The sequence below is a fragment of the Phalaenopsis equestris genome, unplaced genomic scaffold (assembly GCF_001263595.1).
Source record: "Phalaenopsis equestris unplaced genomic scaffold, ASM126359v1 Scaffold000229, whole genome shotgun sequence".
Classification (NCBI taxonomy): Eukaryota; Viridiplantae; Streptophyta; class Magnoliopsida; order Asparagales; family Orchidaceae; genus Phalaenopsis; species Phalaenopsis equestris.
The window spans coordinates 1,094,534-1,111,086 of NW_018164671.1; the positions used below are offsets into that span (position 1 = coordinate 1,094,534).

Sequence of the window (16,553 nt, forward strand, 5' to 3'; positions counted from 1 at the left end):
TTGGAATGGCGGCAACTGTGTTCACTCCGTCTTTGGAAGGAATGAAAGATGTCAAGTCTGACCAGGGAGAGATGCTCGCAAAGCCTTTTCTGGATGTCTGCAAGAACATCTTGCCAGTTTTAGGTAGTTGATGATTCCATCTTATCCCTTTTTTTTTTTTGTAGAGAAAATTTTTTTATTGAATAATTTATGCAATTACTTTGTTAATTTGGTTGTTTAATTTATTAAAATCAACATTTTTTGCTCTAAGAATACTATTTTCGGAAGCATCTTATCTTCCCACTCTTAAAATATCCATGGAAAAGTTTCTGTATGATGTTCTTAGCTTCATGATACTTGGTGTGTTGGCTGTTATTCTACTTTCTCAACAATGAGTTAGGTGTGTATGGTTATTTTAAAAATATGTTTAATTCAATTTATTTTGTTCCATTTTAAAGGATACAATTGTTGCTTGAGAATCACCTGGGATGGCACAATAAACTGAAAATATGCAACACTATTTGGGATGAAATGCTGAATTATATTTTATTATTCGAAGATTTACATACATACCACTCAATTTCTATGTATTTGCATATCTATAACTTAACGCATATCTATAACTTTAACCTTCAACTTTTACATATATACCTCCTTACCTATACATGAAAAAGTGTATTTCGCTTTTAAAAGTTAAAATTGTGGTATTTTTGATGTGTTATGAAAGATGTGGGTGGTATTAATCCGAAAAATTAAAGTTCAGTTGTTATATATGTAAATACATAAGAATTCGGTTGTATGTTTGTGAATGCACCTTGTTTTAAAGCCATAATTTTTACTGAAACAATTCAAACCCTAAATTTATATTTAAAAAATAAACTTACCCAAACAATTCAAAACCCACCTTGCATCCAGTTGCAATCTAAATTTTTTATGAAATGATCTGGCTTGCTTCCTCTTGATTTTGATCATCATGCTTCCTTTTAATGTTCTATCTTTGTTAATGGAAACCTATTGATCCCCTCTTTGAAGTCAATGATACGATCTAACTATCAGCTCCATTGGTAAAATCACTGAAGAGATCAGGCCATTAAACCTTCACCAAACATGATCATCTAAATCATGATTTGATGTCCAAATTGTGAAAATTTATTTTTGTAATCTTCTTTGTCATGGATGAATACTTTAATCATCCCCTTTATTATATGATCCTTGGATCATGGGTCCCCAATTTAATAGGATTTCACTTCATTGAAATCATAATTCCGAGCATCCTAGCTATACCAATTATTGTGTTTGAGATTTGACTTTGTGAAATATTTTTAGGGGTTAAAAGGCCTATTTTTGAATGCTCTTTGGTTTATTGTGGAGTTTGGCTACCATTTCATCTTTAGGAGCCTCCTACAAATATTGCAAATCTTATGTTGGGTTTACTATTTGGTTTGACTTAGTTCTATAATAATGCTTCCCTTTCAGAGCCTTGCCAAGGTTGAAAAGTGGTTAATTTCTCTTACCATTTTATTTCTTTAATTGGAAAGAGATTGGTTTTTCAATCTCCTCTTGTAGTGGAGGCTTCTCCACTGTTGGCAGATTTTGCTCCGTTATTCTTTCTTTCAGAGACTTGTTTTTTTTTCTTTTCTTGGGGATGTCTTTGGGTAGAAGAAGTAAACTCTTATGAAATTAAATATGATCTTGATCACCTGATCACCTTCATTTTGTTGGAATCCAAATTTTGATACGTTGATATATTCATGTTTCAACAGCCGTGTGCTGGAGATATGTATGTTTTGCTTGATGGTCTTCTAATTGTAATCCTTATATTTCTTTGAAGAGTGATACAAACTCCTCAATTAACGAATATATCCATATTTCATCTTTTTGCCTATGTTAGAGAGGGCACAACATCTCCTTCATTAGGTACTACTAGCATTGATAGAAGATTTTGGCTTGCATTAGTAAGTCTTCACCTCTGTTTGTTATGTTAATCATTAGCATGTAGTCTTTTTTCAATATAAAGGTGTTTTATTTTTTTGTGAGCTGGCACTAATAAGCTTATTGATGCAGTACCACATATCTATCATATAGGTATGAGTTGCTGAAGATGACTTGGCATATGTCAAGTGGAACTATCTCACATATTATCTCATCAATGATTCCAACATTATGTAGCACTGTTGATCAATTATCATCATTGGTCTCTTTTGAATCCAGCCTAAAGTGTGAGTATTTTGTTGTGGTATATTGCCCAACTTTAATTTTTATACCAAATTGGCAGAAATGAGATTATTCTGGCTATTGGGAGCAATGTTGGCGCTAATTTGCTCATTTGATTATTTTCTCCAAACATAGAATTCCTCGTGTGTCGTTATTAGAGAATGCCCCGCTGCTATATTCTTAGATGTTGCCATCAGAGATGAAGATGGATTTACTCCACCTGTTGTTGATAGCGATTTTCTTTGACGGGGATCCTAATTATCAAATACGCTTAAATCTCGATGCAAATCATTTTGTTTAAGCTAAGATAAAATATAGGAAACGTAAAAAATTAATAAGATATAAAATCATTCGAAATAAATCTATCACTCGAAGTTCAGCGTTTAAATTCATTTATTATCTGATTAGATTGTCGAGGGTGATAGATTTAAATTAACTTAAGCTTATAAAAAAATCAATGTCATATTAAATGTACATCTACGATCACTCAAAAAATCTCCCACAAATAAGAACACGGTACGTGTTTTCTAACACTGTGATTTTGGCATCAAACATCACCATCAAGAATGATTACGATTGATGTCATCTAACCTTGTGGATCGCCGCAAAATGACATTGTTAAATTACTGTCACATCCAAAGCCTATAAGCTCTTCAATGATCCAAATCTCCTCCAAAGCCTATAAGCTCTTCAATGATCCAAATCTCCTGAGTGGTGAATTTTATAGTGGACTTGATAAGATATGAGATGCTTTGTTTTGCTAAGGTTATTTAGAAATTGTCCCATTAGACAAACATTTACCCACCATTATAAAATCTCTTTAGATGATGCAATCCATAGTTGTTGAAAAAGGTTTTTAGTTAAGTTGGATCAATTATCTTTTCTTACTAAGTTGATTATTGTCAAATTCCTTAAGTAGAATGAAACTATACTTTTAAACATCGAGGGTCTTTTGGTGTAACAGTTTAAATTTCATCAAAAACTTAAAGTTAAGTGTGCTCATGCTGGAGCACTCTTAGGATGGTGTCATCCAGGGAAGTTGCCATTAGTCCAAAATGGACAATATCTTGATGGGTGAGAGTTCAAGCTTTTATAAACGGTATCAGAGTATTACACCAAATTGAAGATGAGAACTAAGTATCATACATAATAAAGTGCTACGCAATGGGAGCCACCTCCTAAACCCTAGATGGGATAAAGTGCTACATGGGAGCCATCTCTTGAATCTGTAAGAGTTATCTCTAAAATTCTATATATATAGCTGATGATTCTGAATTAAGAAAATTCATGAGGGCGTCAATTACTTAAATGAGTAGATTATGAAATCCATTAAGTAGAATGAAATTATCTTAAATATCAAGGGGTCTTTTGGTTTAATGGTTAGAATTTCATCAAAAACTCTGAAGTTAAGCATGCCCTTGCGAGAGCACTCCTACGATGCGTGAACTCCTGAGAAGTAGCACCATTGAGGCAAAACTGTGAGGCCATTAAGCTGAAATGGACAATATTTTGATGGGAGAGTTTGGGCTATTACAATTATGATCCATGCCAATTCAAAATAACAAAAATATGAGATCTTACTGGGTTCGTCATCAGTCCTGCTATCATCTGCTCTAAGCTAAAGGTGGAATATTTCTCAATCTAAAATCAAAATTGCTACTATTATAAGATATGCACTTAGTACTAATAATTAATCTTGATTGAAAGTTTTCTCTTATCAATGGGATGGGTAATTAACCATAGGGCTTGTGCCTATGAAGGACATGGAATTAGATCTTAAAATTCTTGCAAATTGAGGTGAAATATTTGGGTATTGTTCTTTCTAAAATCTAATGCGCCTTTTAAAAGTGAAATCCAAAATTAAACTCTCTCAAAAGAACTGAACGTGAATTTTTGGGTCCCATATACATGATGCTTAATATGTCTTAGTTCTTTGATTTTCTTTCTAGTTTTATCTCATTTATATATTTTATTAACAACTTATTTAGTGTTTTTGATTTTGACAAAAAACAGACACATAAGAAATCTAGTTTGTAAATTAAATTCCATTGCTCGTTGTTTTTTATGTGTTTGCCAAATTTACTAGCCAAAGTCTTAGTGAATTTCTTGGACTATTTTATTCTTCTTTATTTTGTTGGATTTTAGTTCTAGTATTATTTGTTTACAAAAAGTAATTTGTTGAATTAGTTGATGAATTGTGATATGTGAATCCATATTTCATATGAAATCAAATTTTGCATTATATTAATTATTTTAGGAAATTCTAATATTGAGTAATCCTACATTATTAGATTGTTATTGAACTTATTTTTCCTTTGGTATTTTTTGTTTCTTATTTTATTTCGTTTACATAAATTTTTTTTAACTTGTTTAATGATCTTTATTTTAATAAAAAATTGGCAGAGCATAAATCTAATATGTGAAAAATAATTCAATTAATTGCTAATTTTATGTGATTTTTATTCTTGAATGATTTATATTTCTATAAATTTTCATTGATTTTATGTATTTATTGTCACTTGATTGAATTTTTATGATTATTTTGATCATTTCATTATTAGTTGGATTTTAATTCTAGTATTGTTAAATTTTATTTAAAGAAAGTATGATGTTGAATTAATTGGCGACTTATAATCTATGAATCATCACTTTTTTTTACATGAAGTAGTATTAATGTTGAATCCTTTTAGAACGTAGGGGCCTGTATCATTCGTGAGTACATACAACTGTACAAAAGACCTTGTATTGGAGAGATTGCTAGAGAGAGGGAGAGAGATTGATGAGCTTTAGGAAATATATTTATTTAGGATCTCCGGTATGCCAGAGGGAGGGCGGCTCTTTGGAGCTCCCCTAGTTACAGGATTTCCAAGAGAGAGAGAGAGAGAGAGTCTCCCCCTCGAAAACACTTTCTTCTTTCCCATTATATACATGAAAGAGAAAGACTATAAAATAATCAACTCTATACACTTTGCATTGCACGATGCCTTTCTTCTTTGTCTTGATAGAAAGATTGAGATGTTGATACTGGGTATTGTCATTACTACGACCTTTTATGGTATCGAGGTGAAAGGGTTGAGTCCCAAGTGTCGGGCGACGTCCTTAATGAGGGATTTGATGGATGCCTCTATTTTCAATTATCAGACGCCGTCTTTAAAGAAGGATTAACAGACGTCGTATCAGTTATGATGGTTTTTTTTTTTCTGATAATCGCCCTTACATAGATAATTTTAGTTATTCCTTTGAGGAAAATGAGAATCGATTGGATTGGATGGACTCAATTCAGCTGCTTCGGCAAATGAGCTTGATTGAAAAAGAATTTTACCGAAAATTCCAATATACTCGTATTTTTGTGTACAATTACCTATCACAATAATTGCATTACAAAACTGATCTCTACTCATTTTGCATCAAAATTGAATCAAAGTTGGGCATTTAATTGGGTTAATTCAAATTTCATTAGATTGAATCAGGAAGGTTATGGATCTAGACCCAATAGCATCATAATTATTATGAGGTTCAAAATTATGAATATTCAAAATGTTTCAGGGTAGCTCAATTATTTGGAATATACTTTTCTAAATTTATAATTTACTTGATCCCAAAAAGTTGAATGCTATTAATAATAATAGCAGGACATGTTCAATCATTTTGCTTAAAATTGTTACCTAGTTGCTTGGGCTGATATGAAACGTTGATTTAAAAGAGTAGTACTTGTTTTTTGGTCATTAAAACGATCAACTGAGTGATCAATTTAGTGATTTTAAACAAATAAATATTGTGTCCGAGTATTATGCAAAATTTATTGGTTTTTCATCAAACATTATTTGCCTTCAGATTATTTGATCAGTAATAATTGTTTCACGGAAGGTCTTAAGTGAGAAATTAGTGATGAAATAAAAGGTTTCACCAAAAATATTTTCTTGAGGTTTTCCACATAATATATGATGTAGAAGAATATTACAGCTACGCTTTTGTTAGGACTACCACATCTTTGCCAATTCCTCAGGAAAACTTAAAAACGCTCATATAAAGATTATGAAATTATATCAATGCAAGAATCAAGTCTTGAATTTAATCTTAATTGAGAAATTGCAGTTCAAGAAACTTTTTTAGAATATTTTAGATTGTGGAATGATTTGTAGTTATAATATGAATTTAAATTTTATCATGCAAATGTTTTGCAGTTTTAATATGAACTTAAATTTGAATATGCATCTGCAATATAGATTTTCTTCATAAGTTGAATCTTTTACGTGAGCAAGAGTTAAAATTTGATCCCAAAATTGAACTTATGCAAAAATTTTCTAATAGGAACTAAATCTACCTGTGAATGCAGAGATCACCATATATATTTGATGAATTGATGAATAAGTCAAGTAAATTGAAATTGTTTCTTTTAAGGAATTATCTGTTGATACTATTCATATGATGAATGATCAAATTGATGTTGTCTTTATATTTAGTTTTTTGATTTATTCATGTAACAATTCATAGAGAGAACCTTATAGATAGCGAGGTAACAACAATATTTGAAGGAATTCATTAATAATGAATACCTTAAGAAAAGCAAGAAATTTAAAATTTCGTCTATTTGGCCAATCCGAATGTTCATAATTCATCATAAACTTTATTTAAACTCTTTGGCTTAGCTTTCTTTAAGGAGGTTATTCATCCATACGAGTATATCATTATTATTGTGGTTTGTTTATGTTCATTTCATTAGTAAGCTGTTTTCTAGGAATTATTTTCTTGGTCATTATTATTTCTTAAAATGCATCTTAACTTAATATTTTAATTATTTGGCTCATTTTATGTTACGAATTTGCATGATTTGTCTAATTTTGTTTGAGTGCATATACAAAAATTGGCTGCTAATTTTGACAAGTTCAAGCTTTATATTAATGTGAATTGGGGGTATGTAGAATTTAAACTAAGTAATAAAGTTATGGTGAGTTTAAGGCTTCGTTTGGGGCAGCTTTAAAGTGCGGCGGCTTTTTGAAAATGCTGCCTTTCTGTTTGGTTCACGCGCTCCCTTAGCGTTTCTAAAACAGAGTATTTATTTCTTAATAAACGCCGGACTCAGGGTCAACCCCGCGTCCCGCGTTCGTTCGTGATTCATTACTCTGCTACCCTCGACCTCGACCTCGGAAGAAGGCGCGAACAGACGGATTTCTGATAGGAGCAGAGCACAATGATGAAGATGGGAGTTTTGGTGGTCTATGTAAGTCGCGATCCCGTCGTTCCCTTCCCAGGTAGCCGGGATCTCTTCGTTTTATTCCGAGGTAACAGCGATCCCGTTATTCCCTTCCCAGGTTAGCCGAGACCCCGTCGTTCTCTTCCTAGGTAGCAGCGATCCCGTTGTTCCACCTCTTCGAGCAATGCATCATTTTATATATCTCAGAGGTAGCAGCGATCCCGTCGTTCTCGTCCTACTCGCTCTATTCTTTTTCTTTTCTTTTTTTTCAATCATGTGAATATCCTTACACTGGATTTGGCTAAATTTCTTTTGGTTCCTTCTTCCCCTTTTTTGTTTTTTTTTCTCCCTGTATAAGTATTATTCTGCAGGCCACTTTATTTGGTAGTCTGTGCAATGGCGAAGGAACCATGAATTCAAATGAGGTATGAGTTTTTGAATGAACGATGAGTTATATTCTTAATAGATTTGAGTAAAATATCTTCAGTTTATACTTTTTTTTTTCAATTTGGTTAGGGTTTTATCTCATAAATTTTCTATTGATCACATTTATAATTGCTAATTGTTTGTATTTATCCAAAAATTATTTTCTGGCTTAAAGCTACACCAAATCTTATCCATAACATTTGCACAATGGCTAAACAACTAACAATTTATCCAAAATAGGGGCAGAATGATCATTTATCCAGAATCAGTTGTTTTCGAAATACAAAAACCAAACAACTAGTCAGCTTATCAGGATAAATTGTTTATCAACAGATTATCAGGATAAGCTGTTTATCTGGATAAACTGGATAAGCTGCAGCTGCTCCAAACAGACCCTAAATCCAGAAAGGCTTCCATCTAGGACTAAAAATTCAATGTAAGGATCAACATTTAAATTTTTTTATTATATTGGAACTAATGCCCAACAAATTGGAAATCCCATGGTCTTCTAGCTTAAATCTTATTTTGGTTGTGTTTGATTAGATCTTATTTTATGAGCCTAGTATCAATTATTTGGGTTTTACTTTCTTTTCACCTCATCCTTGTTAGTCCAGATCTAATAATCTTTTAGATATTATTACATACCTAGCTTATTCCTAATTTTATTCTAGATAATGAGATTCTATTCAATGCTGATGGCGGATTCCATAATATTAAAAGAGAAGTGGCTAGAAGACTAGATTTCTTTATTACCATGCGGAAACTTATATGCATACTGGCTAGAAAATATTTTGAAATTTACAAAGAATTAAAAAACTAAAGCTGTTGTCCATTACTTTTTATCTTTTCCGGGGGGAGGGAGTAATCTGTGGCATTTCCCTTTACGATTTTAAGCACATGAATTTGGGACACTCAGCTTTTCATAATAAGCACAGGAATCCATGGCATATATTTTAGTTTATTTGCACATGGATTCATGCTTTCTATTACTAATTATTTAGTAATCCTAATACTTTCAACACTCTCCCTCAAATTGGACGATATAAATTTACTATTTCAAGCTTACTAAAGTTATTTTTGAATGTTGGAGGGCAAAATCTTTTGCTAAATATGCTGGTGAGTCGATCTCGTTAATACACACAATGTGCAAATTAACCCCCTTTTTAATTTCTCTTTTATGAAATGCTATCCACCTCCATATTTATGGTTTGGTCATGTTGTATTCGATTGTGACCAATCTTAGCGGAAGATTTATTATCATAATATATCCTCATTGGTCCTTCCTATTTAATTTTCTTAAATACTTTATGATGATTTTAATCCATAGGAGTTTATAGATACTTCGAGTGATTGCTTTGAATTAGATTCAACACTTGAACTTTAGACTATAGGTTCTTTTCTTGTTTCTCTATGTCACCAGATTTTTTCCCAATAGTGTGCTATATTTTGAAGTCGATTTCTTATTTTTTTGGGTAATCCTACATACTCGGGTCGGCATAACTTTTAATTTGTAAGGTTTCATATTTTCTAAGAGAATATTTTTTACTGATTTAATCTGAGGTTCCCAAAAAATTTTTAAGCAACTTAAATTTTGGATTTATTTGATAATGTAACTCATAAGAATTATATTAAAAAAAAAAAGATATTAAACTTATAGAAAAAGGTATGTCAAAGAATTGTGCTGGATAGATAAATTACTTTTCAAATTAATTTTTTAAATTGTCCAGTATTAATTTCTATTTTTTCGCCATATATGAACTGGTTTTTACTTGATTTGTTTGGAGTTTCACATGGCTTTCAATTAGTCATTTTTATTTCTCTCAAAAGATTCATAACATATTTTTGTGAGAGTTTTTTTATTTACCGATTAACTTTTATGCTAAGGAAATGTTTGAGCTTGACAAATTTTCAATTTCAAACTTTTTGATGAATTTTTTCTGAGTATTTTTTTTAATTGTCATCACTTGTGACAAGTATATAAATATTAGCAATTCCATTTTTTAATAAATTAAAATTTTATCTTATAGATAATGATTGGAAAAATATGACTACTTTAGTGTTTAATTTGACAAATCATTTAGCTTTAGAAATATTAGGAGTTTGTTATGGTCTTTATATACAGAGTGAACGACCATGAAATGACTAAAGGGTGTACGAGATGGTATTTAACATCGTTTATGGTTTAGATGGGAAAAGTTTGAACATCTCCCACATCATGTGACAGGATAGTGGATTCGCAAGGGTCTCCGGGTGTTGTTCGAGAAATATTAATTAAACATTTGGGTGTTGGATGTGTAATATGAGCAATTCTGTGAGGTATTCTACAATATTGCTTGAGCAGATTCACACCTTTAGAAGTTATTAGATAAAATAATATGTTTATTTGATTTTTTTCTCGTGGTATTCGTTTACTACTTTTCTTGCATGCAATTTCTGGCACCGGACTATCACCCTTCACAAGTATTGATAAACAGGTTGGAACACGTGTTTGTTCTCTTTTACTGGTCATGATGAGGCTTGGGCACTACTGATTGTGCTTTTTTTCAGGAAGATTTACATACATGCCACTCAATTCTTATCTATTTACATATCTAACACCTAAATTTTAATTTTACATATATGCCACTTTACCTATGCATGAAAAGGTGTATTCTACTTTTAAAATGTTAAAATAGTAGTGTTTTTTATGTGATATGAAGGATTTACGTGTTATGAATGTAAAAAAGCAAAATTTAGGTAAATACATAGAATTGGGTGGTTTTTATGTAAATGCCTCTTTTTTATAATACATTGCTATGTTTCTTAATTGGGGTTTTGCGTATGGCAGATTGTATGTTTATAATACTCTTTTCTTATGACGACCATTGAGTTTATTATTGTTGATAAGTTTGACCATCCCTTCTCAAGTACATTGTTCATTTGGTAATTTTGTAATGTGATCTACAGATAAATTTGGAGCAGCAATGGCACTTGTTAAATCGGATATAGGGGGCAACATAACAGTAAGTAGTTGTCATTAAATTGATTCCTTGTAAATTCAGGAGGAATTACTTAAAATGATTGCCATATTTCCTTCAGCTTCTCATATTTCTTCTTAATTTTGTTATTTTAAGGACACAAGGTTGAAATAAAAAAAAAACATGGGCAGACTTGAATTTTACATTGTTGAGTCAGTCAACATTATTATTATTACTTGCTACAACAACACTGTTTTTTGTGCTCAACTCACATCAAATTGGTTGGAAACAAAGTGAATAATTCCAAACGGTTGGGTTCGAGCGCATAACACCTTTCTCACCCACCCAAAAAAAAAAAAAAAAAACCCCCTATTATTATAGTTGGATAATATATGGTATAAGTTTTGCTGAACTTTCTCTTGCAGAGACTTGAAAACAGATATAACGATGATCCCTCAAAATTCAAATATCTCTACACTTTTGTCCAAGTAGAAATAGAGACTAAAACAGCAAAGTCTTCATCAAGCTGCACTAATGGCCTTCTGTGGCTTACAAGGTTCATCACAATTTTTTTCTTTATTTATTTTTTTTATTTTGCTTTACATAATTTAATCTTCCTTAAGCTATCAAAACATTTCTCATGTTTTTCTCTTACTCGTTTGATCTCTATAGGATAATAATGTCTAAATTTGTTTGTGTATATGCCCCTTTGTATAGAGCAATGGATTTCTTAGTGGAACTATTTCGTAACTTATTGGAGCATCCTGACTGGACCATGTCACAAGCCTGTTCTGATTCATATAACAAGACTCTCAAAAAATGGCACGGTTGGCTTGCAAGTTCAAGCTTTACGGTAACTCCGGCGTTCTTTTTTAAATTAAATTAGCTATAAAATTAAGGAAAATTTGCTTACATGCTACTTAATTGCTATGTATTTACATCTTCAATTTTTACATATATGCCATCTTACTTATGCATGAAATAGTGTATTTTACTTTTTAAAAGTTAAAATAGTGATATTTTTTTATGTGATATTAAAGATTTGAGTGATATATTTGAGTGATATATCACTCAAATCTTTAATATCACATAAAAAAATATCACTATTTTAACTTTTAAAAAGTAAAATACACTATTTCATGCATAAGTAAGATGGCATATATGTAAAAATTGAAGATGTAAATACATAGCAATTAAGTAGCATGTAAGCAAATTTTCCTTAATTTTATAGCTAATTTAATCCTCGGTCATTCTCAACGCGCCTAATAATTTGAGTATCACACCCTTCACCAGGGGGAATCGAACCCCAGACAAGAGGGGACTTACAACTGACAAACATATGCCCATTTATATATATATCTATATATATATATATAATGCATCTACTCGCAATTTTGTTATGATTAACAAACCTAAAACATAATACAAATGGTTGTGTGTTTACAGTAAAGAATATTGTTAAGGTGATGCTTGGACTTCCCTTGACTACCACTGGTCCACAAGACATAGTTAACCTTAAGTTATATGGGTTTCCGGGTTTGAAGGAGGCAAATTTTGCTCCAATGTTTGAGATTTGCCAATAATAATGATAATTAACTTAACAACATTGAAATCTAATTTGAATACATATTTGATATCTTTTTTTTTAACCATTTAAAAGCTAGAAATATTTTAGATATAAGTTGTGGCTTGGCTTCTGAAAACATTATTCCAACAATTTTATGTGGTCATTGGCCATCTCGAGTAAAGTAAAAATTGGCTATTCTCATTTTCCACATACGTTGAAGTATAGTTGTGAGTATGCATTGTTCTGAGAGCAAGGCTTCAAAGCTCCTTCAAAAGTCCCGTCGCATAACGGGATTGAGGATCTCCATTCTAAGACTTTCAATTTTTCACATTCTTCCTAAGGACATTCTGAGACATTTCGAAAATAGACGGTCACCAAATAAATATTTTACGGACGCGGCGTTTAGTGTGATTGAACGGAGTAGGATAATCACTCTCAAACGAAGCCTAAGTACAAAATCAGCTATTTACATAAAACCTGCTTTCATCCATTTTTCAAATTCTTTACACAAATCACGATAAAACCAGAACCCATATTTTTTCATTTTTTTTCAAATTTCCAATGACTCGATAATGTCAAGCTAAATGCATTGATTTGGTAGTTCAAAAAAATTATTTGGGCGCTAGTTTTGTAAATAAAAATGTTTCAAATGTCGTGTAAATATCCCTTTAAAAAAAAGAGACAAGTCAAATAGTCATTATACCATTTATATGTGGCCATTTTAATCCCAGTTATTTGATGTGCTCAAATTAGGCTCTTGAAACTTCAAATGCGATCCAAAATAGTCCATCTTTTGGATTATTTGGGATCAGATTTAAATAGTTAGGTTATTATTTTATCTCAAAGTTGAGGAGTCAAGGGATCTCGTTGGCACAATAAATAGTCTGAACTAAAATGTAAAACCTGGATATTCCTGTGCCTAAATGTAAATTGTATCAGCTTTTCTGTTGGCTTTCATTGAAGAATAAACACATTTTATTCTAAAATTTACAGGTAGCCATGAAGCTCGCTCCTGATAGGAAGAAGTTCATGGAGGTTATTGGAGGTAGTGGTGACCTCAATTCTGATATGGAAAAATTCTGCTCAACTTTTGCTCCTCTTCTCGCAGAAATACACAAGTTTCTAGTAACATTCTTCAACTTTATCTGTGAATTAACAGATAAATCTGTTTTCTGAATAAATAACAATGGTTTTCTTTATCTGCAGGCTAGTTGTGGATTTGATGACATGAAGGCTTCTTGATTACAGAACTTATATGGATGTAGCTCTAATAAAACTTTTGAGATAGCGTAAGCCAAATTTCGCTTTTATGGAGGTATGGCTTGTCGCTAAACTTGTGAGAAACTACATATTATATTTTTTTTTACCTGCAAATGATGCAATAAGCAGCTATCTAGCTAGCTACCTCTGTTGTTTGCCTGACCCAGGGGATTTAAGCTAAATTTTAAAGTGGTTTAGGACTAAAATTTGGGTTTTGTTATTGGGGCATTTACATACATACCACAGAATTGTTATGTATTAACACATGGAACACCTAAACATTCACGCTTACATGCATACCATTCAAATCTCTAACATCACATCTAAAATATCATCATCATCATCTTTGTAAAACTGAAATACACTTTTTTTTTACATGTGATTATGATACCAAGGTATTATAAATGTAAAACTATGTAAATACATAAGAATTGTGTGCTATGTATGTAAATTTCCCTATGTTATTTCTTCTAAATTAAAAATATTCTTATTTTGTTGGCGTTAAAAAATATGCTGTAAATATATTATTTATGATTTAAAACTATGGAAACTGCTGCAGGAACATATAGTTGTTGATGGCATTGATTATAGTGGTTTGTTTCTTTGGTAATTAGACTTAATTTTGCCTGAATTCTCTTGTAGATTGACATCAATTATGACTGGCCTATTTGCAATGAATACTGAATAATGTTATTCTATGTAGAGATCCCACTGAAACTATTTACGGAATAAGCATTATTGAATAATGTTATTCTATGGAATATTGAGTAATGTTATTCTATATGGAGATTCCACTGAAACTGTTTATGGAATAAGCACTGAGATGCGGATTAGGAGTATGCTCAAATTTATAAACTCAACAAAACTATCCTTCTGTTCAGTTTGATATTTTTGCAAGCTTTTTGTTGGAATTGGCTTCTGTAATTGTGTAGATCTTTTGTATTTGTTATGGATACCTTATATGGCTCTATTATTTGTAGTTTGTATGGCAGACATTTTGTATTTTTTTCGGGCTTTCTTAGGCTTTTGAAATTTATGTTGTAAAATTCTTCATTTTATTTTCAACGAATGTATTATGCATTTTGGGCACAGTCATTTTACTTATAACTAATATACAGGATTTACATACATACATACCACTCAATTCTTATGTACTTACATACCTAACGCCTAAATTTTATTTCTTACTTACATATCACCTTTCCTTACGCCTAAATTTTATTTCTTACTTACATATCACCTTAGCTATGCAAGAAAATGTGTATTTTACTTCTTTTTTTTAAGTTAAAATGTGATATTTTTTGATATGATGTGAAATATTTTCTTATTTATTTTTGATATGAAAGATTTAGGTGGTTGGTTCCAGAGTTAACCCAAGCAACGACTCAAAAATATGAATATTATTGCTGACCTAGTTGAGCATGTAATGAAGCTCAAAAATAAAGAAAAACAACCGCGCAAAGTAAAGGTGGAAGACGGCCGTAAACAAGTGACAAAATAATGACGATAACAACGATTCCAATGAGTAGGAGCTCTGGAGTGGAAGAGTAGGGTTTGCGTGGCTGTGGTGAAGGCATGGCGGTGGAAAGGCTGAGGGGGGGGGGAAATATATTGTTGTAGTTGAAGGAAGAGGAAGGTGGGGCAGCAAGGTAGCAATTGTGGAGGCGGCGAACCATAGTGGGAGGGAGTTGCGAACGTTGTCGGCTGTTGGAATATGACTGGGCAGTGAATGGAGGCCTGCAGGAGGCAGGGAAGGTCACGGTGGCCTATAGGGGCAGGGAGCAGAGAGGCGGCTTGCTGGGGTAGGGAGCAGATGGTGGTTTGCTAGAGGCAGAACGTTGGGCCTGCGACCTGTTGGGAGGTGTGACAACCTGCGGGAGGCATAGAGGAGGGGTTGTGCGGCCTGATAGGACGAGGCCGACAGCTTGCTGAAACAAGGAGGAGGGGTTGCTCCCTGCTGGGAGGAGGTTGGCAGCCTGCTGAAGCGGGGAGGAGGGTGGCAGCCTGCTGGAGTAGGGAGGAGCGGTTGCAATTTGCTAGGAGGAGGGCGGTAGATTGTTGGAGCAGTTAGTGAGGAGGGGCTGCCGCCCAGGCTGAGACTAAGTAGAGTGGAGAAGGGTTAGGGAAGATACATCACTTCCATCTCTTCGGATGCAACCTTACAGAAGGAAAAATGTTTTCACACAGAAAATCTGAGAGCAACGCAACAATAACTAAAAAAAACTTGAAGCATAACACTCCTTATTAATAATTAAAAACTAGGAATTATTTTTGGCAATGGTTAAAATAATAAAGAAGAATAAAAACAATAAGAATTTAGGTTTAGGCAAGGATGAATAAACTAATATCATTTCAGATTAGGCAAAGATGAGTATAATAAATCAGAATTTTAAATTGGCAAGGACTTTTTAATAAGAAAACACCATGAAGGAAAGCAAGAGAGGGAGAGAAACGAAAGGGGGAGCTGTAGGTCCCCCCCCCCCCCCCCCCCAACAGAAAAAAAAAGGTCGGGCCAACAAAGCTAAACTGAAATCTTCAGGTTGGTTCTCCATGGCAGTTGCATTAGTCTCCTGGGGTTAGGGGAGCTTTGACCTCAATGGTTGAAGCTTATAGTTCTTCGTCTGTAATCCTAGCAGCATCAGGATCCCACTGCCTACTACATTGCCCACCAAGGAACCTGAGGTTCTTCTTCAATTTGCTAGAAAATGTCTATATGGATTTGTCTTCCTGAGGTTGTAGACCATGCCTATACTGCTGAATCTTCCCAAAGTAATCCATGATCGATTCAATCGCGCATGTAGTGGAGTAATCTAAGCCTTTCCGCACGACGGTGACGCCTATGGTACAGTGTCGACCTGACATACCCTTGGTCGTATCTAACCTGTATTTGGAACCAGTGTTTAAGTCCTGTTGTCCGATGTCATTACTAAAACTGGTCCCTCTAATGCCAATCTTC

The 16,553-nt window shown here is 32.9% G+C and overlaps 1 protein-coding gene across 3 annotated transcripts; it reads left to right on the forward strand.

Annotated features, from left to right (window-relative positions):
• The first annotated feature begins 5 nt into the window (after positions 1–5).
• On the forward strand, positions 6–14,605 carry LOC110023777 (glycolipid transfer protein 1). 3 transcript variants are annotated; one of them, XR_002293943.1, is made up of 8 exons: positions 51–123; positions 2,065–2,198; positions 10,760–10,815; positions 11,196–11,326; positions 11,488–11,623; positions 13,331–13,462; positions 13,544–13,652; positions 14,240–14,605. XR_002293943.1 is itself a non-coding variant. In XM_020723357.1 (6 exons), the coding sequence occupies exons 1-6, from the start codon at positions 6–8 to the stop codon at positions 13,577–13,579; spliced, it is 609 nt and encodes a 202-aa protein (XP_020579016.1). In that variant the 3' UTR covers positions 13,580–13,803. The 3 variants fall into 3 exon arrangements, 1 of the variants encoding a protein (XP_020579016.1); XR_002293942.1 differs by lacking the exon at positions 2,065–2,198 and having other exon boundaries at positions 6–123; XM_020723357.1 differs by lacking the exons at positions 2,065–2,198; positions 14,240–14,605 and having other exon boundaries at positions 6–123; positions 13,544–13,803.
• Positions 14,606–16,553: the final 1,948 nt, after the last annotated feature.